Source organism: Sceloporus occidentalis, unplaced genomic scaffold (genome assembly GCF_023333645.1).
Source record: "Sceloporus occidentalis isolate IW3139 unplaced genomic scaffold, rSceOcc1.0.p SCAF_232, whole genome shotgun sequence".
In the NCBI taxonomy this organism is placed as follows: domain Eukaryota; kingdom Metazoa; phylum Chordata; class Lepidosauria; order Squamata; family Phrynosomatidae; genus Sceloporus; species Sceloporus occidentalis.
Window position 1 is genome coordinate 611,804 of NW_028317212.1, and position 25,765 is coordinate 637,568.

At 45.7% G+C, this 25,765-nt stretch overlaps 1 protein-coding gene across 1 annotated transcript; it reads right to left on the reverse strand.

Annotated features, from left to right (window-relative positions):
• Window positions 1–17,540: 17,540 nt before the first annotated feature.
• Window positions 17,541–25,197, reverse strand: LOC149276646 (von Willebrand factor A domain-containing protein 5A-like). The gene is made up of 9 exons (XM_089503422.1): window positions 25,152–25,197; window positions 23,027–23,229; window positions 22,602–22,844; window positions 21,826–21,987; window positions 21,299–21,413; window positions 19,567–19,736; window positions 18,424–18,512; window positions 17,924–18,068; window positions 17,541–17,624 (listed from the first exon to the last, which is right to left on the reverse strand). Exons 1-9 carry the CDS (start codon window positions 25,195–25,197, stop codon window positions 17,541–17,543), a joined length of 1,257 nt encoding a protein of 418 aa, XP_089359548.1.
• Window positions 25,198–25,765: the final 568 nt, after the last annotated feature.

The following is a 25,765-nucleotide window of genomic DNA, read 5'->3' on the forward strand; positions in this document are numbered from 1 at the left end:
ACACCAGCGCCCTGACATAGCAGCAGGTGATGTCCAGAACAAAGCAGAACTAAACATGGCTGGATGTGGAAATCCGAACAAAACTTGGAAATATCCTGCGGGCACCCTGGAGCAGGCATGAAACGTAGCACTGGAATCAAGAAACCCTGGAGTCATAGGCGTAAGGGGAACATGACCCTGCCAGCACTACAGGACGGTGCACATGGTATTAGGGCAGGAAAGGGTTAACTCAGCAAGGGTTAGCACGAGGTGAGAATGCACAGGGAACGTGGGGGAAGTCACAAGGAACGTGACTGTAGGGGGAAGGGGACAGGGCTATAAAGCCCCTCTAAGCACACGTGCAAGGGGCAATTACTGAACACCACAGGAGCAGTTTCCCGCCCGCCCTCCCTCTTTTTGTCTTTTGCTTTGTGTTTTTGTGTTGGCTTTGTGTGTTTTTTCTTTCCCCCTTTCCCTCTTTCTTTTTGCAGGTTCTGTTTTCTTTGCTGATGGCGGAGGAGTTCCCGGGAGAAGTTTGAATGATAATGGGAGTGGCAAGTTGATGGTTTTGGTTAGAGGTTAGAGTTAATGCCCTCCCTGTACAGGATTAAACAAAGCATTAAGGTGGAGCTCCCCTATCCGACCCGCGGTCGCTTGGGCGATTGTGGTATCCGGCGGAAGGGGTAGTGTGAAGCCATTGTTTGGTGTTTAGGTTGGGAACCCTCAGCGGTTTGTACACAGGTGTACAGAAGACTGTATAGTATTTATACAGAAGTTATTATTAAAGTGTTTTATAATAATTTATAAGATGTTAAATAAAGTTATGTCGAGACATTTGTTAAATAAATGTCTCGGCCTTTTCTAAATCCAATCCTGCTGGTGTCTGTCTCTTATTTCGGGTTTGAGAAATGGGGAACCTCCTGGGTATGGGCAGTGCAAGGGTCATGTGCCGGATGCTGCAGGCTGGGAGTATGGAAGCTAAGCAGAGTACATAATGGAAACATAAGCAAGCAAGGGTGACAGAGCAAGGAACAGGGAGACCGAGCAAGGAACATAACCATACAAGACATACATGATACAGGGCACAACAAAGGAGAGGGAACAAGGCAAGAAACACAGGGGAAGGAGTGAGGCGCCAGGATCCTTGGACGCTTCTCCTTTAAGCATTAAGCATTATTTAAGGATAGGCCATCTTAACTGGGACATGGGGAGAGGAGAGAGGAACCAGAATCCTCAGATGATTCAGGGAAGAAGGGCAAAGGTACATAAGAGACAGATACATACGAATACAGGAACTAGCCTAGGACTATGTGATAACAATTGGGGATTCTGTCACATCATATGGCCATAGTATGCTTAGCCCACCATTACGCCAAAGTACTCCAATGATGGAGGGTCCTAACGCTAAGCCCTGCGTACGAAAGTACTGATAAACCAAACATTGAATCCAAACACAGAACCGAGAAGGACAAACCTTTAGACTGCAGACTGAGACAAACAGAACAAACGGGTGGGGCGCACCTTATGAAGGAAACAGGAGCTGAAGCAAAGAGCAGAACTAGAATCCAGGAATCAGAGGTACAGAACAGAGCACACTGAAATCCAGGAATGGATCACAACAAAACATTGGAACTGAGGCAAGGCAGGGAAAAACTGAGATATGCAGCTCCGCAGCCTGGATGGACCCTGACAGCGATGTGGAATTGCGACGCCTCACCAGGAACCTAGGACGGTAAAACGTACTACATGCTCCGAACTTCGAGAGGGAAACGAGCCATATGTCTCACGTAAACAGCATATAAATAACCAGCACGGCTCGATCATACGAGAACTCATCTTCTGCCGTATGCAGAGCCACCAACACTAAACCAAAAGTCTGTTCAATCAAAACAGAAGAGGAGGAACCTCCTGATTCCTGATCTAGAGTTCTGAGACTTATGCTTGGGAGGATTTGCGGAATCTTGGAGATTATCGGAGAACGCGGAATAAAGGGCTCAAACCCAACATATTGTACCGTTCTACCACTCGTTGACCTTGTTGACCTTTGGAGGACAGACCTCCATATCCCTATCTGGATCTAGTGGGGGTAACCAGAGATGAGCTCCAACTGCTGGTGGAGGTTAGACTAGATCAGTGATTCTTCTTACAACAATTGGCGTCATTAGACCCCGATTCTCTCTGAGGTTATAACTGCGGTTATTTTTTCTGGAGGTTTCACATTTGGTTATGAAAGACTATAATACGGGCAGATTATTAAGGATTTCCTTAATTAACATTTTGTTTTTTTCAGTAGGACATGATTTGCATGTAAAGTGAAGTGAGATTAACTATTTTATCCCATTGCATATACAATACGTAGAGGCAGCTCAACTGTTCTTGCAGAAGTTCCCCGCCGTTCACTCTGTAACAGTTTCAGCTCATGATTTAGTGACAACCTCTCCTAGTATTTTCCTGAAAACCTCTTGCGTTCTCATCCCTTAATGCCAGAACTGGAGATTTCTAACATGCATAGTAATTTAGGATGAAAAAAGACCCCACGTCCATCACATCCCCAGCAGAAACAAAAAGCGAATTAGAATGGGAGAAAAATCCTTCCTGACTCCTAAATGAACTCAGATTTCTCTCTGGATTTAAAACCTCTAACTAATCCCGTCCTTATAACCCGTTATATCCCTGTATATTCCTCATATTATATATTATATACTCTCCGGCCGTATAACTAATCCCGTCCTTATAACCCGTTATATCCCTGTATATTCCTCATATTATATATTATATACTCTCCGGCCGTATAACTAATCCCGTCCTTATAACCCGTTATATCCCTGTATATTCCTCATATTATATATTATATACTCTCCGGCCGTATAACTAATCCCGTCCTTATAACCCGTTATATCCCTGTATATTCCTCATATTATATATTATATACTCTCCGGCCGTATAACTAATCCCGTCCTTATAACCCGTTATATCCCTGTATATTCCTCATATTATATATTATATACTCTCCGGCCGTATAACTAATCCCGTCCTTATAACCCGTTATATCCCTGTATATTCCTCATATTATATATTATATACTCTCCGGCCGTATAACTAACCCCGTCCTTATAACCCGTTATATCCCTGTATATTCCGCATAATATATATTATACACTCTCCGGCCGTATAACTAATCCCGTCCTTATAACCCGTTATATCCTGTATATTCCTCATATTATATATTATATACTCTCCGGCCGTATAACTAATCCCGTCCTTATAACCCGTTATATCCCTGTATATTCCTCATATTATATATTATATACTCTCCGGCCGTATAACTAATCCCGTCCTTATAACCCGTTATATCCTGTATATTCCTCATATTATATATTATATACTCTCCGGCCGTATAACTAATCCCGTCCTTATAACCTGTTATATCCCTGTATATTCCTCATATTATATATTATATACTCTCCCCCCGTGTAACTAATCCCGTCCTTATAACCCGTTATATCCCTGTATATTCCTCATATTATATATTATATACTCTCCGGCCGTATAACTAATCCCGTCCTTATAACCCGTTATATCCCTGTATATTCCTCATATTATATATTATATACTCTCCGGCCGTATAACTGATCCCGTCCTTATAACCCGTTATATCCTTCATATTCCTCATATTATATATTATATACTCTCCCCCCGTATAACTAATCCCGTCCTTATAACCCGTTATATCCCTGTATATTCCTCATATTATATATTATATACTCTCTGGCCCGTATTTAAAGGCATCTATTGTATGTGATAGGGCAGCCCCTGTGGGAAGTTGATTCCACATCTTTACTGCTCTTACTGTAAAGAACACTTCAATGCTTTGGGTGCAAATCCCTTCCTTCATTTCTGAATGGGTGACGTTTTGTTTTTATTAATCGCTTGGTCTACAGCTGGTGTCTGAAACAAAGACTCCGCTAACGAGATGGGAGGTGGGAAAAAAAGGAAAGATGAGCAGACGTGGCGGGGATCGACGGGAAAACAGGAGGAGAAGAGACATGGAGAGAAAGGAGGGGACAGAGCGTTGGTTATATATAGAGAGAAACACGGAGCGGAAGTGAGTGGGAGCTCCGGGGGTGAGGAGGACGAGTGTGGGAGAGAAGGACCACGACCTTGGACAGGTGGAAACTGGATGTTTTAGGCAAACAGAGGATTTTAGTGATTTGAGAGAAAAAAATAATAATATGTATGATATACCGTATCCTCTCCTCTATTACCATATTTTACCTGTCCACATGGGGCACCTGTGTTGGAAGTGTAAGAGAAGAGACTGGGAGGGGGTGGGGCCAGCACTGGAAATGGTTGGAGCTGGCTGTGGTTGCCCACCTGCCTTACTGGAAGAACCACCTTCGCTCCAGAGTGGCGTCAGCAGCATAGACCTCCATTGATTTTATACAGTTTCCTGGGCTGCCCAGGGTAGATGAGAGGGCAGTAGGGCAGCTCCTCCCTACAGTGTCCTAAAATCAGGACTGTCTGAATAATACCCCAAACCCTTCCCCTAAAAGACTCTGTAATTATGTCGGAATTTGCCTCGTTCCTAATTTTTGCCGGGAGCACATTAATCGTCATGTGACACAAAAAGGGCACTCATATGTCGTCGCCGTAGAAACTGGGAAAAGATTAAGCTAGAGCGGCTTAAAATGCAGCAGCAAGGAGAAGAACGAAACGACAGATCGACCGAGCTTACTAAAGAGGGCAATTAATGTTCTGTCAGTGGAACGGCCACTTTAATGCCCCTAAATATCCCAAAATGATTCAATTCATTCATATTTCAGGAAATATCCGAATATCCGAATAGTAATGGCGCGCATCGTGATTCCGGATGTCTGCTCCGCGCGGCCCCCGGGGGCCTTCTTCATGGTTCACACCGAGATGTGAGTACTCGGTGTAGACGGGACGTCGGAGGTTTTTGTCCGTGTCCTCGTGTGACCCGCCGATCAGCATTCCCTGCAGACGGACGCGACGAGTCGGGAGGATGGGAGGGAGACGCGGGGTTAAGGCAGGATTTGCCCCGGGGTGGGGTTATAGGGTAACAATGTTAAAGCGCATACAGTCCCGATGATGCCCCAGCGGGTGTAACAATGAAACAAGACGGGCTGCATCCTAACCCTGCGAGCCGGCCCTGTTTACCTAATCTCACTGATTTATCTATACATTATACAGGGCATCTCACTGATTTATCTATACATTATACAGGGCATCTCACTGATTTATCTATACATTATACAGGGGGCCGGTCACTGATTTATCTATACATTATACAGGGGGCCGGTCACTGATTTATCTATACATTATACAGGGGGCCGATCACTGATTTATCTACACATTATACAGGGGGGCCGGTCACTGATTTATCTATACATTATACAGGGGGCCGGCTCAGCCCTTCCTGCAGGAGAAGCTCTGTGGAGTTGCCCCTTTGTAATAGTCGTAGCCCCCGTTACTGAGCTGGATAGTGAATATCGTTCAGTCAGATAGCGTTCAGGACCCTGGACAGCAACCGATAAAAGTATTGTTACACTCTGTTCAGTAACGATGCTGTCTGTTAATCATAAAATGCTGTATTTTCACCAAATCTGCGTGTTAAATATTGTGCATAAATCTCTAATCCCCCCCCCCGCAGTCTGCTCGATAAAACTATCAGGATCTGATCTCGCTGCACGGTGGGACTGGATGCCTTCTAAGAAATGCTTTAACCAGGAGGGGTCCACGGGGTCAGCTGGTAACGCAAATAACATTCAGATCCAAAACTTTTTTGTATTTTTGCAAAGTTTGCGATAGTAAATTTGTGCACTAATACGTATTTTAGTGACTTTTTATTTCCTCCGTTTGCGTTTTCTATTCCCCGCCCCCATATATATATATACATAATACATATACATAAATATATATATTGGAATTTTCAGGGGTCCAGAAATATTTTTTCCCCCAATACTTCAGTAAAAAATGTCAGCTATAATAAGAAAAAAGCACCGTTTTAATAATCGTTATATTTGGGAACCTTGGGTGCCACAGAGCTTTTTGTATCATTAAATCCGTCAAGTGAGATTGTCTGTTGTCATGGAAACAATCAGAACTCAATTTCGGTTTAAATTTAATACGAGGCGCTTTCGATTCCCCTGTGGGGGGCGTTTAACGTCCTTTATTTGCAGAGAGCTCTAAAGTTTCTGTTTCGTGTGATATTTACCCGCTCTGGTAACAAAATGTCATTTACAGAAACTTATTTTCCGGTGTTTATGGCAACAACCTATCAGCTCCTGTCTTTGGGTCACATGATAATTATGGGATTCCAGCAAAGTACCAGCTATCATCTGTTTCAGCAATATCATTGGTGACGGAGAACAGGCGGGACAGTGGGAGGAGCATAAGGCAGGATGATGGGAGGAGCATGTGCAACAGAAGCATGAAGTGGGCTTATGGGAGGATCATAAGGTGGGGTAATGGGTGGGCATGGGTGGAGCAGTGGGCAGGGCAATGGGATGGACTTGGAGCAGGTTAATGGGATGGACAAGGGGTGGCAGCAGCACAAGGAGCAGTGACGTAGCCTCGGTACAGGGCGGCCGGTCCAGGGGGGCAGAAGTACAAAACCGGGAGGGGGGGCAGATCGAGCCCTTTAAGACGCTGTGAGCCGGGATATGACATCATATCTTTGATTCGACTTTGATCGAGTCTAGGGCGGTAAATACATCACTGCCTAGGAATGATATTTCTGATGGAGAATTTGGTTACCAAAGTGTTAAATTCAGCAGACTTAGTGGAACAGCAGCTTTAACTCGTTATAATGTAATCACGGCGCTCTCAAAACCGCTGCATCGGAGTTTGCTGCCTTGCTGGCGTTCTCCCTCTGCCCTGGCGTCTCTCTGCCCCGCGTTCCCACGCAGCTTCCCGACGGCCGCTGTTGTTACAGACAGTGGGGGGTCACGTGACAGTTGGGGAGATCCTGTGCTGTCCCCCGGGTGGCCCCAGAATCTGTAAAGCCAATAAGGGTCTCTGATGTTGCAGTACAGATCTCCATTGCAGCTCCTGCGTGGCCACCTTGCTGCGCTTCGCAGTCGGCTTTTCGCCGGTTGGGCAGCTGACCATTACTCTGACCCCACTTACACTCACCCGCTCCTGCCTCTGCCCCGCTTACACTCACCCACTCCTGCCTCTGCCCCGCTTACACTCACCCACTCCTGCCTCTGCCCTGCTCACACTCACCCATTCCTGCCTCTGCCCCCACTCATCCACTCCTGCCTCTGCCCCCACTCACCCACTCCTGCCTCTGCCCCCACTCACCCGCTCCTGCCTCTGGCCCCACTCACCCACTCCTGCCTCTGCCCCCGCTCACCCACTCCTATCACAGGTATCCCGATCCGGACACCTGGAACGTTGCGGTTCCGCTCATGTGTTCCAGAACAGTTGAGAATGACTTTTTGTGCCGCGTCTCCCGCCGAACACTAACTAACACGCCGTGGTCTTGGGGGGGGGGGGGTGTCGGTTGGAGAGGGGGGAGAGGAAGGATCGGGAGGGATCGGCTGCGATGTCGTGATCCCGCGTCGCCTCATTCTGTCTTAGGATGAGAACATAGAGTGTCAGCTCCCACGCGCACCGGTTGGGGGTGGGGGCATGGAAGGTGGGCGCGGAAGACGTGGGGGCCGGTGGCGTGTTGGCACTAAATATTGGTCACATCTTTTGCTTATGTCAGATGAGAGAAGGTAACCATGACAACGGCAAAATGCTAAACCAGGAAGACAATATTGTGATGATATACAGCGAGCTACGCCTTGTCTCCGTAACCCTGCGAGTGCCGAACCAGGCCGGGGGGCTGTGTTACAGCTCTTTAGATTGTAAGCTCTTATGAACAGGGCCCGCCATACCATGAACGTTCCTCTGCACGTCAAATCCTCTAAAGCGTCCGTTCCACTTAGACATTAATTGCATTCTTCAGAATGTTAAGCAAACCGACCTTCATAGATCTGTCGTTTTATTCTGTCCCCAGAAGGGTTAATCACACAAAACACAGAAACACGGACTTTGCGGTTTCTTTGGCAGCAACCAATCAGTGTCTGGTTTCGTGTCACATGACAATTAAGCATTCCCCAAAAAATTATTGCAAAATTGTGAAAAGTAGAGGTGGAGAGGGAGTGTGGCGACATGGTTTGAAGGGTGAGTGTGGTGACGTGGTTTGAAGGGTGAGTGTGGTGACGTGGTTTGAAGGGTGAGTGTGGTGACGTGGTTTGAAGAGTGAGTGTGGTGATTGCGCATGTCTTACTGTTATCTGAGCCAACGGGAGTCTAGCATGTAATATTGTCCCTCCGCATATACACTACACAGAACATGTATGCTCATAACATACGTTATGGTGAACTCTCACGACCTGCCCCGGACTGGCCGTCGGGCATCTAGAGGTCAGCGGGGGTTATAGATCCACCGAGGGATATATGCAGGAAAACATAAAAACGGACTCTCCTCATAAAATCCATCAATTCTTTACTTCCAGAAAAGAGCGTATTTTGAATATAATTTCCCCCTGAAGAAGTCGCAGAAGAGGCGAAACGCGTTGAGGACGTTCCTGGGACTTTTTTTGGGGGGGGGTTTACTGTCATATTTATTCTATTTATTCACTTATTTATTTAGATGATGGATTTCGGTTCTGCCTTTGTAGCCGTAGGCATCGGCTGTTCTGTGAGTGGCCTTAAAGTGCCGGGACCCCCCTGCCATCGGCTCGCGCCCTGCTTGTCTCTGGGACAGATTTCATTCCATTGCGTTTCCTCCGCAGATCTTGTAACTTCTTTTGCTGATGTGTTACTGATCCCCGCTATTACCGATCCCTGCTATTACCGATCCCCGCTATTACTGATCCCCAATATCACTGATCCTCGCTATTACTGATCCTCGCTATTACTGATCCTCGCTATTACTGATCCCCGATATCACTGATCCTCGCTATTACTGATCCCCGCTATTACCGATCCCCCCTATTACCGATCCCCGCTATTACTGATCCCCCCTATTACCGATCCACCCTATTACCGATGCCCCGCTATTATGGGTAAAGAATGACCCTCCCCCGATTCCATCCTCCTTGTATTTTTTTGCAGATGCGGCATTTTTGGCAGCTGCAGAATAAACTCTCGGTAACCCGACCCGTATCGGCGCTGATTGCATTCTTTCTTCTCCTCTCATTGTTTAGATTTTGCTGCGGATTGAATGTCGGGCGTTTATAGAAGCCCCGCGAATAGAATTATTTCGAAGAATATGGACACGTTGGAGAGAGTTCAGTGGGGGGGCGACTGGAAATGATGAATAGTTTCGTGTGGCAGCTCCAGGTGATATCCCCTCCGTGTTACATCGCGGCTACGAGACGTCATTCTCTGCCAACTCAGTCGCAGCCCCACCGCTTCGGTCACACGAAGTGTCTCATTGAGAAGAAGTCGCTGGTCAGGGCAGCAGACACTGTCTAGACTGCCCTGACCAAACCCGGGCTATACCGTAGGTGACATCTGACCCGAGATCTGTAAAGCCGCCAGACCCCCCTCCTGCCACTAATACCCCTCGCTATACGCCCCGTTCGCTTCTAAGTCCCTCTCTTCCGTTATCAATGACAGAACAGCCCCAATGCTATAATCTGCTGTGGGATTTTTACATCCCAAGTGCGTTATTTTACATTTATCAACGTTAAACTGCAGCTCCCCCCACTCTCCCCCATTCTTCTCATTTACTAAAATCATTTGCCATTTAAGATTTTACCTTGTTATACACCTGTTATACAAGGGTGCTGCTGGGGGGGCTGTCCAGGGCAGTGCCCGATGTAAGTATGTCGCTGATCATATAACTTCTTACCTGATGTCTAGACTGTAAGCTCCTGTGCACAGGGCCCTCCTCACCTGTTGTCTCTGTAAATCGATTTGTTATGTTACATACTACTTGTTAAGTCCTGTCCACCCATTGTACAGCGCCATGGAATTTGACGGCGCTATAAACCAATAAATAAATAATAATAATACTATATAAACCAATAAATAATAAATAATAATAATAATATATAAACCAATAAATAATAATAATAATAATAATATATAAACCAATAAATAATAATAATATATAAACCAATAAATAATAATAATAATAATAATATATAAACCAATAAATAATAATAATAATAATAATAATAATATATAAACCAATAAATAATAATAATAATAATATATAAACCAATAAATAATAATAATATATAAACCAATAAATAATAATAATATATAAACCAATAAATAATAATAATAATAATATATAAACCAATAAATAATAATAATAATAATATATAAACCAATAAATAATAATAATAATATATAAACCAATAAATAATAATAATATATAAACCAATAAATAATAATAATAATAATATATAAACCAATAAATAATAATAATAATAATATATAAACCAATAAATAATAATAATAATAATGTCACACAGGAATAAAGAGCAGCCAAATGTGACACCTAGTGGTCACGCTGTGCAAGTGCATCGCTTCTCTGCCTTTTGGCAAAAATAAAAGTCAATTACCGTATTTTATTCAGCTCGCCGTTTTCATGTTATTTTACGGGCAGCGAACGTGCCGCGGAGGAGCCTCATCCCTGAAGATCCAGTTTTTGGGCGCTTAAGGTGGGCGGACATTTTGGCCACCATTTCACCTTAAAGACTTTAGTGACCGTGGAGGCCGGGTACACTTCCCCGGGGCCAGCCCCCAAAGTATTTCAAACGTTTTATTTGAAGGGAGGAATGATATATACGTGTTTCACCTGCAGTTCCAGACTTGTTCAAGAAACTTTCATGGGTCCTTGGGTGGCTGTGAGTGATGTGAGTTGTGAGCAGTAAATAAAAACAGCTGGGTGCCAGAGTTTGTTTTTTTTTGCGGAATTCAAACACAACTTTAGTCAGCGTTTTCATTATAAGGGGGTTGGGGGGATGGGAGTTCGCCTGGTGTCTCTTGACTGCTGAGACTTAACATGCAGTCTGCTCCTTTAGCTAAAACTGCTATTTTTTTGGGTAAAAAAAAATATATTTTTCCTAATGATAAATACAGAATAAATCCTAAGGTTAAGAAGTTGTTCCGGGGTCTTTCAAACATCCATGGTAGGTGTATTCAGCCCCAGGAACACGAGCCGGGGCCCCCCCCCCCCCCAAATCCATACCTCCCGAATCCCACCGCACCTGTGCACGTTAACCCCTTGTATCCTGCCTCCGATGCTTAAAGATATCAATGAATGATAATTTTAATTCATTTTATTGGTACATAATCCACATGCCTGTATCTCCTGTATGCTTCGAACGCTTACCGCTCCATCCCCTTAACCAGCATGCACCTGACTTCCTCCTGATTGGCTACGTAAATGTTGTAGTTCACATTTTCTAATCTAGTACCGGTGCAGGACTCCGGGAAGAAAAATGTCAGAATGTAATTGAGTAATATGTCATGTATTTTAAACTTTGATTAAAAATATCTAAAAAAACCCCCAAAAACCTACTGAGCAATATGTCCGTCAGCTGAAGAAAAGCAGCACCCTATCCGTCCTGAACTAAGCTGTCTGGAGGAAACGCGCCATCGCTAAATCGCTCCCCGATTGTTACATGGAAATCCTCAAAGGCCAAAAACTTTGGGATCCACTGAAGATTTCAGCAACTCGTTCCCGGCCGTGATCAGGTCGGTCAAAGACGTGCCTGGAAGAAGACGATTAAATAAATAAAGACGGATTGCCACAATCAAAATAAAATATTTAAGAACATTTAAAAAATTCAAGATAAAAAAAATGTCTTATTTTGCCTATAAAGAAAATCTAATATAAGCAATATGTAGATATTTGATGTCCTAAAGAGAAACTAAAGAAACGAGAGAATAAGGAGTTTTGGAACAGTAAAGAATACATGGGTTGCTAAAGAAGAAATGAGACATAAAACTCCCCTTTACATCAGGAATGTTGGCAGCTATGAATAGCTTGTAGGGTTGGTTTATGTCAGCAAATACATGAATTCTTAAACTGATGCTATCCTGAATCTATAGGGATTTAAAAAAATTATTATTTGTATTTATTAATTATTATTAATAACAATACTACTAATAATATTAAATAATAATAACAATAATTAAAATAAATAATAATAATAATAATAATAATAATAATACACATTATTATAATACTTTAATACATTATTTATGTTTTAGTCCATGGACTGGTCTTCACTTTATGTCTTACTTGACATTAAACTGGGACATTTTCCCCAAAATAAATGGGCATTTCTCTCCCTAACTGTGCCACAGTTACAGAAAGAGAAAGTTAGGTAGAAAAATCCATATTTTGGGTTTTTTTTAACCAGAATCTGAAATTATTGGGCTATAACATACACATTTCTGTTTTTTTTAGAGTCTGTTGCTACTTATTGTTTTAATTTGTTGTATCTCCTTTTTTTGAGTACCTGCTCTGGGTCTGATCCACGCCAGCGCCTTCCCCTCCAGGAGCTCCCACTCCGCTCTGTCCGGGGAGTGGGATGCGTGGAGCCAGATCACAGCGAGCACCGTGGCCCAAACCGCAACATCCGTGTCCTGGCAACAAGAGGGCAATAAGATGTAATTAAGGAAGACTCGGACATCAGATGAGTGCAACCAATATGTGTGTTTGGGGCCCGGGCACTTAGGGAGGTGATCTGACACATGGCCTCTCATTTGCTCCTGCAGCCTGCATACCCAGGACTTGGCCCTTGTGGGTTTAGAGCCAAGATGACCCTTTGCCCAAAGAGATTGAGACCTGGTGGCCACTTTCAGAACTTTATGGCTTGTTGCCTGTAATGCACGTTGGGCGGGTGCACTGTACCCAGACGCTCATTTAGCGAGGGGCGCACTCCAGGCCCCGCACTCCCCTAAGGGACCAGGCGAGGAACATCATAAGATCTCCCTTCACCGGCCCACGCAAGTCTGTGAGGCTGCGGCGCGTCCCGCGTGGCTGTATCAGAAGCCGTTATATCAGATACCGCGCATGCTGATACAGCCACAGGGGATCTGCTGCAGCTTCTTCACCAGATCACAAGGGAACGCCGCCCCCCTAACGAAATAAGGTAGGCTAGATGGGGAGGGGGCATTATTGCTGCTGGTGGGACAAAACAGGGGCAGGTGGGGACATGCCAGGGGTTGATGGGGATGTGGCAAGGTCTGGTGGTGGCATGGCAGGGGCTGGTGTGGACAATACAAGGGTTTATAGGGACATGGCAGGTGCTGGTGTGGAAGTGGCAGGGGCTGCTGAGGACAGTACAAGAGCTGGAGGGACATGGCAGGGGCTGGGGGGAAATACAGGGGCTGCTGGGGGCAACACAGAGGTAACTGTAGATGTGTTAGAGAGTGTTAACATAAAGTGTTAGTGTGAGTGGGTGTGTGTTAGTGTATGGTGTAAATATATGATGTTGGAGTGAGTTTGTGTGTTAATGTATGGTGTTACTGTGTGGGTGTTAGAGTGAGTTTGTGTGTTAGTATGTTTTAGTCTGTGTGTATGTGTGTGTACTACTTGCCGGGGTAGAAGAGGGCGCCAATGAAATCCTGCACCCAGGTTTCGGTAACCCTTGGCTCACCCTTGGTTGTCCCTTTCTGGTGGCCACATTGTGAGCACGGGGAAGGCAGTGGGTGAAGCAGGGGACAGGGAGGTAGGGGGGAGCATGGCCTGGGGCAGGGGTCCCTGTTTTTAGGTTTGTACCGCGCCTGATGGCAGCCCTGGATACCGCGAGTCTCTCAGAGGTCGACAACACTGGTAATCGTAATTTTTGATCAATTATAGTAGATTTGACCAAATATAGTATTTTTTTATTAAAAATTACACGAACGGCGTTTGAAACAAATGTCTCGAGGATGCTCCGTACTCTGGCTGTGTTTAGTAAGCAGTGAGATTACCGGATCGGGGAGGGTTTCCTTAAAGTCCTTGGATATTCCCAGGGCCGTCAGCAGTTCCGAGGTTGGGTTCCACGAGCCGTCCGCGTTCTGCAGGGAGATGAGTCTGAGGAGAGCGGTGGGCTCCAGCGCGTCACACGCGGCACTTTCTGGGATGAAGGTCACTGACGGAGGTACAAGAGATACCGACGGGAGGGTAAGACAGCCTCATCTGGAAGCTTTACACTACTTCATGAAGATGTAGTTCTAGGATTAACATCAATCATTATTAATCATATTGAGTGGCAGCCATGGAATGATGGCTAGTGCAGGGAGGGGACTCCCAGCCGCCTTGGCAATTAGTTTTCTGGGTTCTCAAGGAAAATTCCGGACTGTTGGCAGCTATGATTATCACAGATAAATGAAGGAAGGGTACGGTTGCTATATTATTATTAATTACATTATGTTACGAGTGATGGATTAATGCCGCAGTCCCATTTATTAAAAATAAAAATCAAACTCACCATGCGTTGAGTCGCAGCAAAGCTCAAAGAGTTCCTCGGGTGACTCCTTAAATGACGCCATTTTAATGATGCGTTTATTACGGGGTCCTGAAAAAGAAATCAGCCACTAAATGCGATCTACAGACATTCCCGAGGGATCCTCCCGCTGTTATATGCCCTTTCATGCAATGTCCCCTTTAAATTGCCCCCCCCTTGCAAATGATCTTGCAGAATCACCACCTTGCCTCTCTCCCTGCCCCCTTGCCCCATGTCCCCCCCTGGTGTTCCATGGGGGAGGGGTCTAATTAACCCCCGGGAAGCCGTTACTTTGAGTATTCATTTGTCACGGGGGTCTCTTTATGGGACACTAAAACGCCCCTATAAAGGTGTCATTTTGGAGCCCCTCTCCTAATTGCCTCGGTTGCCCTGTGCATGATCCAGCACGTGATACATCAATTACAACAGAGGAGCTTCATGTCCTGTTTTGGGGGGTTTAGGCGCTGGAGTTAAAGACACAAAGGTTGCCGACCCCAATAATAAAGTTTCCTGTTTTCTTCTTCTACTTTGTACAATTATTGTGAGAAATAACATATTTGGTTCATCGCTATTGCGTCCGAAGACCCTTGATATTAAATGCCGTACTTGGAGCCGGGACGTCCCGACGCATCGGAGGACCTTCCACCGGCTTCTTGGTCTCCTTATTGACGGCCACGTAGGCTGTGAGCGAGGAGATGACTCCGGACTGGACGCTGGTCTCCAGGATCCTCTTCTTCGCCTCCTCCGAGTCGGAGTCTGTCCCGTTCTCCAGCTCCGAGATCAGAGCCTTGGCCGCCAGCCTGTGGGCGGTCGGTCTGATAATGGAAACGCTAGGATGTTAATGAATATATATTTAGGAATAGTAAAATAGAGCCTGCGAAGAAAAATGGAAGGGGTTCACTTAAAAGAGAACGATATCATTCCGGAGACATCCTCGTCCCGCGTTCAGCATACAGGGCTAGAAATAGAATAACTTTAATATTTTGGAGCTTTTTGGAGAAATCCGATTGCTTTTTGGAGTGCCAGGACCCCCTTCTCCTTCTGCTCCAGTATATTTCAACACGTGTTAATATTCTGTGTGAAATGAAATGATCTTATTATTATTTTATTATTGCGACGGCGCTATATAAATAAATGTTAGGATTCAGTCTTAAAAACAATCTTTCTTAACACTGATGTTTTTTTTTAAAATAAGTAATATTCTAACATTTAGAATGTAGAATAAACATTGGCAGCTTTGGTTTTTATTAATGGTGAAATATGCACTTGTGAGTAATCATAGTGAGTAATCATGGTGAGTAATCATAGTGAGTAATCATAGTGAGTAATGAAAGTGTTAAATAAGTGACGAACCTCTCAGCGTCTGCAGAGCGGCAGGAAAACCGAAGAATATTTTGGAAAACGTCCTCATTGTATTTATACTCCAGGCAAACGTCGCCCTCGGACTCTTTACCCATCTAAGGAATAAGCAAATAATAATAATAATAATAATAATAATAATAATAATTATTATTATTATTAAGAAAGAGGAATTGTTACCCTTTAGCTCGATTCATTAATTTAAGCTACTTTTAGAGGGGTTGTCGGTGAAGCGTCCATAGCAGGCAGGAAAAGGGGCAGACATATGACATCATATGTATTACAGTGGCTGCCGAGGGGCAGGAGGGGTTGATGCCCTGGGTCAGACCTTGGGCACAGCCTGTGGTAAATACACCTCTGCTGGCAAGAAAGCAGTTCCCATTGAGATCAAAGAGAGCGTTTGATGTGCATGCGCACCGAGGGTCTCGTTAAAGTCTCACATGACCCGGTCTTTTAACTCTCACATGACCCGGTGCTGGAGTTGGCTAGCAGTCAGTAAGCACACGCAAGCCACGGACCCGGGGGATTCCGGTGATCATTTAAAGGAGGCACTCGGCCATCATACACATTAAATCTAATGCCACACACCTGTCCCTTTAGGTGGGCATAAATGATACATCTCTGACCCTGGTAAATTGCTGTCGGAGGTCTCGAGAGGAGAGACGCCTCAAGGCCCGCAGGGAGGGTCCATTTTAAGACCACGTCTTTCACGGTGGGCTGCAGGGAATGTTTCAGGGACTGGAGAACCTGGGGAGAAGGAAAGACAATGAATATATATTTCTTTTACTGTATGGTGTTAGAGGGTGCAAATGTATGTTAGTGTGTGGTATAAGCATGAGTGTGTGTATTAGTGTTTGGTGTTAGTGTGTGTGTGTCAGCGTATGGTGGTATTGTGAGTGTGTGTGTCAGAGTTTGGGGTCAAGGGTGAGCCTAGGGTGAGTGGCACCTGGGAGAGTGTTTGGTGTTAGAGTGAGTGAGTGTGTTAAGATGTATGCTTGTTAGTAATGGGGTTGTCAAAAAAATACTGCACCCAGGCGCCACTAACCCTAAGCCACCGACCTTATACTCTTATAAGGTTTGCCTATGGGAGGATCATAAGGCAGGGTGATGGGTGAGTAACAGGCAAGAGGTAACTATCTCCTAAAACTCCTGCACTGAATTGTTTCCAGTTCTAAAAGTTCTATGTGCTGCGGAATACGATAGCGCGATATAAACATATAAATAATAACAGAGGTTACCATGGGCTGCATTCTGTCTTTTCCGGTGATAAACTTGCAGGTGCCGTTTCCGGCCAGGGCCATCCCTTTAATAAGAGCCGTGGAGGCGCCTTCACCGATACCAAACGTGAAGCACCTGCAAAGAGTGATGCATGCTGGGACATATCAGTGCTAATGTATGATATGGCAGCATAAACATGGATCATGTAAAGGTGCTGTCCCGCATAGACACATTTTAGTTGCACCCTCTTGCAAATATATCATTTTGTTTTTGGCAACAACCTATCAGTGGCTGCATTGGTATCACATGACAATTAAGTGTCCCCAGAATATATTATGAACGAGATAAAATAAAAAAATTATTCTGGGAAAGATTTGGGGCTTTCGACAGAATTTGGAATTATGTTTCAGTGTCCGTAACGGGAAGCGAGGATCTGGACCCTGCCAGCCCCCGTACCGTCGGAGGTAGAAATCATCTGTGGTATCGCTCACGTACCGGTCCCGCTCACTTACCGGTGATGCTTAGAATTCCTTCTAACTTCTGATATGACTTGCGTGGTGTTCCCAACTTCTCCATCCGTGAATACAAAGAGCTGGGGAGACACAGAAGTCACGCTGCGCATGTGACAAGGACAGATAGCGAAACCGAGAGGCTTCCCCATGTCTGACACGCATTCTGATGGCTTCATCGAGGGGTTAATGAAATGATCCCAATGGCTGGCAGGACTGAGTTAAAATTCCGATGGACAGATGCCGTCCCTCCCGGATACCTGAAGACATTCCCTTTATTGGGACAGTACGCCCCTTGCTGGTGCCCAATGGAGATGGACCTGGGGCTATAGGGTCTCCCCTGCTATGGATTTATTGGTGACCACGTTACTAGCCCCCTTACCTGCCGCGGGTGCCCTGCTATCCCAGCGGTTTTATAGATTTTGGTCAATGGCTGTAAGATTTCTGTTCCTCCAAAATCGGAGTCGATCTCTGAGACCTTCTGCAGGGCGGCGTCCATGGATTGCTGGTTATACCCCACGCTTTCCCTGCAAACAGGAAAAAAGAATTTGCTGTAAATAGTCGAACGTTCTCGAGGAATGCCCGCCGATGACATCATCAGTGAAGCCGGTAAACGGTGTTATGAAAGGTGACTGCACTGGAATGGAAGAACCCAGAACCAGCCGGCAGATCGGCCCTATTCGGCCCCATCCTGCTGTAAAGACATAAACCTTAATCAGTGGTTGGTCTCGTCTTAGATTCAGGAGCCGTATGTCTATCCCATGCATGTTTAATACCCTCACTGTATTACCCTCTACCACCTCTGCTGGGAGGCTGTTCTATTTATCCACCACAATCCAATAATAAAAAAACATATCACCCTCCATCAGATGTTATACTCACGGAAAGAAAGATTCAAAATGGGATCCAAAACCAAAGATATTAAAGTAGCAACCAAGCGGTAAACTCTTTAACAAAAGGATCAGCGTCTCCTGCAGAGAAAGAGAAGACGATGCGTCCGAATCTCTAGTAGGGCTTCTTACTGCTGACTTCGAGGCGTGATATTATTTCAGTTGTGGGATGATAATTTCCTTCCCTACATATATGACGATTCTAAGATCATGTGTTTGAGACCATAACCACCCTGCCTGTCACGCTAACCCTCTTCTGTTCGTGTTCCATCTCCCGTGTTGAAGAATTCCAAGTACCCCCTCCGGAGCCAACAAAGCTAGGTTGTATGCGTGTAAATAAGTATATCACTGTATGTGTGTGTGTAAGTATGTTACCATGTGTAAGTACATCAGTTTGTTAGTGTGTGCGAAAAATTTTTAGTATGTTACTGGATGGGTAAGTACATATGTTAGTGTGTGTGTATAAGTATATCACTGTATGTGTGTGTATGTGTAAGGATGTTAGTGTGTGTAAGTATGTAACGGTATGTGTGTGTGTATTAGTATGCATCAGTAAGGATGTTAATGTGTGTAAGTGTGTTACTGTGGGTATTTGTAAGTATGTCAGTAAGTTACTATGTGTGTGTAAATATGTTACCGTGTGTGTAAGTATGTGTAAGTATGTTACTGTGTGTAAGTATGTTACTGGATGAGTACGTATATATGTCAGTATGTGACTGGATGAGTACGTATATATGTCAGTATGTGACTGGATGAGTACGTATATATGTCAGTATGTTACTGGATGAGTACGTATATATGTCAGTATGTGACTGGATGAGTACGTATATATGTCAGTATGTGACTGGATGAGTACGTATATATGTCAGTATGTGACTGGATGAGTACGTATATACGTACGTAGAGGGCAATGGTCGTGTGCTTGAAGCGTCATCTCCTAAAAAGTGTTCTGGAGTTTAAGGATCGGTCCTGAGAGATGTTGTTATTAATAAAGGTTAATAACCAGGTGTATGAAGCACAAGCCCCTCTACGGGGTCTCTTAAACCTCTCCCACACGGATTTATAGGAGTCTAAACATTATCCCGGGACCCCGTGGCGAGCGTGGCCCATAACCCTCGCAGAGACATGAACTCACTTTGGCGCTCTGGATTCTCTGCGGGGCATTAGGATTGGAGTTCATTTTTTCCGTCATGCTGCCAGATCTATCCACCAGGAAGATGAACTCCCCGCAGTTTGATGGCCCCTCTATCGCAGGGAGGCTGGGGTAGAAATTCAGCATAACCACAGGGTCGGCCAAGAGGGAACCTTCAAAAAGATCAAAACATGAGAAACAATCCAACATTCCCACCCCCGGGGGGAATTTTCCTCCTTTCCCATGATCTCTCTGTGAAGATTAGTTTAGAATCCTCCAGTCAGACCAAGCAGGAAGTTATAAGCCACTTTCTGTTCTCTCCCTGCATCAGCTCAAGCAGGAAGTTGTAAGATGCTTCCTGTTGTCTCTCCGCATCAGCCCAAGCAGGAAGTTGTAAGCCGCTTCCTGTTCTCTCCCTGCGTCAGCCCAAGCAGGAAGTTATAAGCCGCTTCCTGTTCTCTCCCTATGTCAGCCCAAGCAGGAAGTTATAAGCCACTTCCTGTTCTCTCCCTGCATCAGCCCAAGCAGGAAGTTGTAAGCCGCTTCCTGTTCTCTCCCTATGTCAGCCCAAGCAGGAAGTTATAAGCCACTTCCTCTTTACTCCCTGCGTCAGCCCAAGCAGGAAGTTGTAAGCCGCTTCCTGTTCTCTCCCTGCATCAGCTCAAGCAGGAAGTTGTAAGGATCTTCCTGTTGTCTCTCCGCATCAGCCCAAGCAGGAAGTTGTAATCTGCTTCCTGTTCTCTCCCTATGTCAGCCCAAACAGGAAGTTATAAGCCGCTTCCTGTTCACTCCCTGCATCAGCTCAAGCAGGAAGTTGTAAGGTGCTTCCTGTTGTCTCTCTGCATCAGCCCAAGCAGGAAGTTGTAAGCCGCTTCCTGTTCTCTCCCTGCATCAGCCCAAGCAGGAAGTTGTAAGCCGCTTCCTGTTCTCTCCCTATGTCAGCCCAAGCAGGAAGTTATAAGCCGCTTCCTGTTCACTCCCTGCATCAGCTCAAGCAGGAAGTTGTAAGCCGCTTCCTGTTCTCTCCCTGCGTCAGCCCAAGCAGGAAGTTATAAGCCGCTTCCTCTTTACTCCCTGCGTCAGCCCAAGCAGGAAGTTGTAAGCCGCTTCCTGTTCTCTCCCTGCATCAGCCCAACCAGGAAGTTGTAAGCCGCTTCCTGTTCTCTCCCTATGTCAGCCCAAGCAGGAAGTTATAAGCCACTTCCTGTTCTCTCCCTGCATCAGCTCAAGCAGGAAGTTGTAAGATGCTTCCTGTTGTCTCTCCGCATCAGCCCAAGCAGGAAGTTGTAAGCCGCTTCCTGTTCTCTCCCTGCGTCAGCCCAAGCAGGAAGTTGTAAGCCGCTTCCTGTTCTCTCCCTGCATCAGCTCAAGCAGGAAGTTGTAAGGATCTTCCTGTTGTCTCTCCGCATCAGCCCAAGCAGGAAGTTGTAAGCTGCTTCCTGTTCTCTCCCTATGTCAGCCCAAACAGGAAGTTATAAGCCGCTTCCTGTTCACTCCCTGCATCAGCTCAAGCAGGAAGTTGTAAGGTGCTTCCTGTTGTCTCTCTGCATCAGCCCAAGCAGGAAGTTGTAAGCCGCTTCCTGTCCTCCCCCTGCTTTTTATTAGTGGACGGCACATGAGCAGCAGCAAGATGTGGCTCCTGCATGCCGTGAAACATAAATTAAGATTTTTCCCCCTTTAAAATAAATGCAGTTCAATGCATGCGTAGCATTATACCAGCTTCTGATTGGCTCACCTGCTTCAGCATTCACAAGCCCCGCCTCCACAGTGACGCTAGGTTTGTTGGCCTCCGTATAATAGGCAAGAAGCTCCACATCTCGATCAAACTTGTGTCCCTCAGTCAGGGACACCTGCGAGGACAGAGGCAAGGAGGGTATTAAAGGTGTCGGAAAAGAGTAAAATGAGGGAAATAAATTATTATCAGCACGTATAAAATTGTTGTGTTGGGGGACAAAACCTCCATGCCCCTCGATAGCCTCTGATCCTGCATGCAAATTGTATATAATCATACCTCTGGGTTTGACCCAGAGTCTCCAGGTGAAGCGCTGCTTCTCTGGGCCACTTTACTCATTGCGGGGGAGTTTGGCCACACCCACTCCCTGCCCACTTCCCCGCCTACTCTCAGCTCTCTTAAGGGAGCCCCCTGCATGGCTAGCTCCACCTCTGTGCAACGTCACTCCCCCAGAAGAGGAGGAGCTCCAGTTTGCCCACCCTTGGGAAGTTCCCAGGTATGCCTAGAATTCGCGACCTGCGGGCACTCACCTTGGCTCTGGTTTTGCCGTTATCGGTGTACAGGACTGGTGTGATGTCACAGTTTGACTCAATCCTGGAGATTCCATGCGCGGACTGGAAGCTGGCATCCAAGCCCAGGGTGTACTGGATCTGATCGACGGGCACATATGGGCGTTTGGCCGTAACATTAATCTCGTGGTCTTAAAGAAACGGAAAGAATGTGATCCAGCACAAAATCCTGATTGGTCTCAACAATCGTTAATTTCATGACAGGGAACATTATGGGGAGGAATAATCATGCTTAAGAATCTATATTAAAGTACTTTGTGAATAAAAAATAAATGAAATAATAATAATAATATTTACTTTCTTAAGGTGAAGCTGCAGCACGAGATGCAGAAGAACATTTCCTCCATGGTCCAACTACTCATGCCACTGATTGGGTGCTTGAATGAGCCAATCAGTAGCAGGGAAGTACCTCCTTTAAAATCAATATCTCAGTATAGGCACACAGTGGGGTCTCATCAGACCCCCACAAACCTCATCGAGCCAGAGATGGAGGTAACGAGCGACGAGCGTACCACGCGGGCACAGCCCCCGGGAGATGTGTTTATTTTATTTACTATGTGTTTTTGAATACTGTATCTATGCCTTTAATAAGGTGTTTGTGATACTAGTAGCTTTATTGTAGTGACATTAACACGGATTCTTCTGCGGTAGGGCTGCTTGGAACAGTATACCGTCCCTTTAAGTCAAGGAGTGCCCTCTCTCTTCTGCCCTCAGAAAAACCCCCAGGTTTACCCGGCCCCGTATTGGGGTGATGTACCTTCTGGAGTGTATCTGGGGTTGAGCAAGGCCGGCAGCACAAAACGCACCGCTCCATCCGCCTCCACCGGCAGCTCCCGCACAAAGCACAGAGTCACCTCCGCCTCCTGCCCCGGGAGCAGGTTGCCCACGCTGCAGCTGAAGATGTCCCCGGAGCTCTGGTCCTCCTCCAGTAGGAAGGCCTGCTGGCCCTGGCTGACGGCTTCATCGTAGGTTTTATGAGCCTGGGAGAAGCAAACACAGAGTGTTCACAAAATCACCTTCATCGATGTAATGCTCATCACCTAAATACACAAGATGAGCCAAATGGTTATTAATCTATGTTTCTAAGATGTTCTTGACTGTATATGTTAGACCACCATGACCGGCTTCAGTTTTATGATCTTAACTCAACATCTGAATTTACCTGCTCCTTCTCCTGGATTTCTGCCACAATCTTCTTCCCTTCCACCGTCGCCTCAAAGCTGTAGACGGCAGAGTCGTCATCCATGGGGAAGACGAAGACGGCTTCCACCGCATTCTCCTCCAAGTTCTCATACTTCAGAGTAGCAGATACGTCGGCCACGAAGCCTTTCACCTGGACGTCCACCGAGATCCCCTTTAGAGGAACTGAAGGACAGAAGCAACAAATATGAATTCAAGAGGAGGTCGGACCAGGACTACAGGTGGAGAAATACAGTGGCCAGAGTTTTCCTTCTTGACAACAGAGAGAGGATATGTAAAGTTTCAGCGCCACTTTGTTGGTTTTCCGCATTCTGTGGAAAGCTTCGAGAAGAAGTAGAACTTTTCTAAGGTATTCATGGAATAGCTCTGGTAGGACATTAACTTATGTTTCTAGAACAGACCAAAACACCTAAACTATGACAAATCTAGACAAATGCTCCTACGTAGAAGGAACTGATTTGTCCCTTAATTGTTCTTCCGTATTCTAGGGTATGTTTTAGGCCACCATCAAGGCCTTGGAGACCTTCTCCATATGCTTCCATTTGGATGGTATTGGAAACTCTTAAAGTGATTGACTTTTAAGAAGCTCTGAAGTCTTGAATGATAAGAACAGGGCGCCATGACTATGAATCCAAACAACCAACCCAGCAACGTCATGTTGCCCGTCTTTGGAGGTTAATACATGCAATGGAAGACAGTAGGACACAGGGCCAAGGAGTCTTGATGTTGAGGGCCTTCATCGGGATTGTAATAGTGGGCAATATCTTGAAGAGTAGAAGAATGGCGTTACGGGTAGAGGAAGGACTTCCCACCGCTTCTGAAGGACATCTTGAATGGAGGAGATACCCCTCTCTCTCCTACATCATATCATGTGATGTCTTCTTGTGACTCTTAGGGGTAGATCTGAGAAGGTTGGGGTGAGCTGGATTTCTATTCCACGCAACTCTAGGCACAAAAAGGTTGGCGTGTAGGTTGGCCGTGAGCAGAATATATAGAAGGAGTAACATGCTTGAAATTTGGTATTAATGGGGGGGGGGCAGAGCTAACATTAAGGCCCTTCGATTTTGCCTGAATAATCTGCTTTATGGTCAATTCCGCTTAGTGGTACAAAGACCGTATTCAGAGGGCAATGTACAGCACTGTGGAATATGATGGCGCTATAAATAATTATAACGTCACAGAATCTGCTCTGGTTAATATTATTCGGCTTCCAGCTGAATCAGGGTTTTTTGGTGGGAGAAGAAAGTGCTGAGGTCATCTTATTTATAAATCTCCAGAGATTACACGAGGCGGTAACAACGCCCGCCGACGCCAAAATCAGATTAGTGTTCAGACATGTTGCCAAAAAGTTAGGTCTCGACCCCCGGCGTCCGTAATACCATCAAAACATTTAAAATGATGGAAAAACAAATAATATTATTAAATGTAAGAATATGGAAATCTAACCCCCCCAAAAACACAAAAATGTCAAACTTTGGGACAGCTGGCAGCAGGGGAGAAGGCTGAGCGACTTCACAGGAATCCGGGACACTTGGCAGGTATGATATAACGGAACAGGATGAGAATGGTGCGGGAGGCGTTGAGGGATGTGATGGAAATTGGATAAAACTTCCCGTAGAGGCCGCCTCGACACCTGCCCGAAATAGCCGCTCCGCTCAGAACAGCTCGTGTTACCCCTTAACCCTGCGCGGCTCGCGGATTTACACCCCTCTTCCTGGAGGGATTATTACAAACGCATAGGTGGGGGCTTCTGCAGAATACCCCCCATGTGCATTTACCCCCCAGTTATTTGCTGTGTCACATGATATACTACTTACTACCAATCTACTCCACAGCTTGCTCTGTGCGTGGGGGGGTCTAGCGAGACCCCCTGTGTGTAAAGCGCCCCCATTGTTTTCTCTTTCGCTGATTCGCTTCCAGCAGCCAATAAGTAGAGTGAAATGTCAGACTATAGAGAGGGCGTTCTGCTTCAGCTCTGGAGCTGCAGCTTCTCCCTAAGTTTTTTTATTTTTATTTTTTTTTTAGGTAATGTTTACGCAGCGGTCCAAGCTGCAGCTTTGCCGGTCGGAGGATCCACGGTAACTCACCCGGCTCTCCAGAGCTTGCGATAATCAGGCCGCAGGAGGGAGCCATGTTTCAGAATATCCTAAAAGGAACACCAGAAAAATGGAGATTTGTAATTAAAAAATCATTTTAAAACATAGGATTTTGCCTGGACAATTCAGGGCTGCCCAACCCCTGTCCACAAGGGCCACAGGGAGGCCGGGAACTCTTTGTATCCCTGCCTGGAACCAAAGTAGTTTTGGCTTGATTGCGCACTAGAGACTATCAGGAGCATTGCGACCGACATAGTCCCAAAAGCTTGCACTTTAGTTAACATGGTACAACTGTGAGCCCCGAGCCAAAAAGCTTGAGGACCAGAACCGGGATACTCGGTACTAATCCGTCCGATCGCTCAGTAACCCGAGACTCGGGTGATGACAGGACTTTGGGAAAAGGAAGGTCTGTCTGCTGGTGTCTGGATTAATGGCCACGGCTGCTGGGTTGCCGTTCCGGGGATTCTGGCGTTACTGATCAATACATCAAAAGATCTGGTTTTGTAAGGGAGGGGGCTGAGCTGCTCCCTGTAATGTCACAAACAGATCCCAGGATCAATTGGATCCCAATCCCTACCCAGGATCTTACCCATGGCCCCGGGGGG

Coding starts and splice junctions, on each gene's coding strand:
- LOC149276646 (XM_089503422.1), bottom strand. CDS start 25,197: ATGGCTCCCTCCTGCGGCCTGATTATCGCAAGCTCTGGAGAGCCGG. Junction 21,988..22,601: donor GTACATCACCCCAATACGGG/GCCGGGTAAACC, acceptor TAAGACCACGAG/ATTAATGTTACGGCCAAACG. Junction 17,625..17,923: donor TAGCAGGGCACCCGCGGCAG/GTAAGGGGGCTA, acceptor GTGTCTCCCCAG/CTCTTTGTATTCACGGATGG.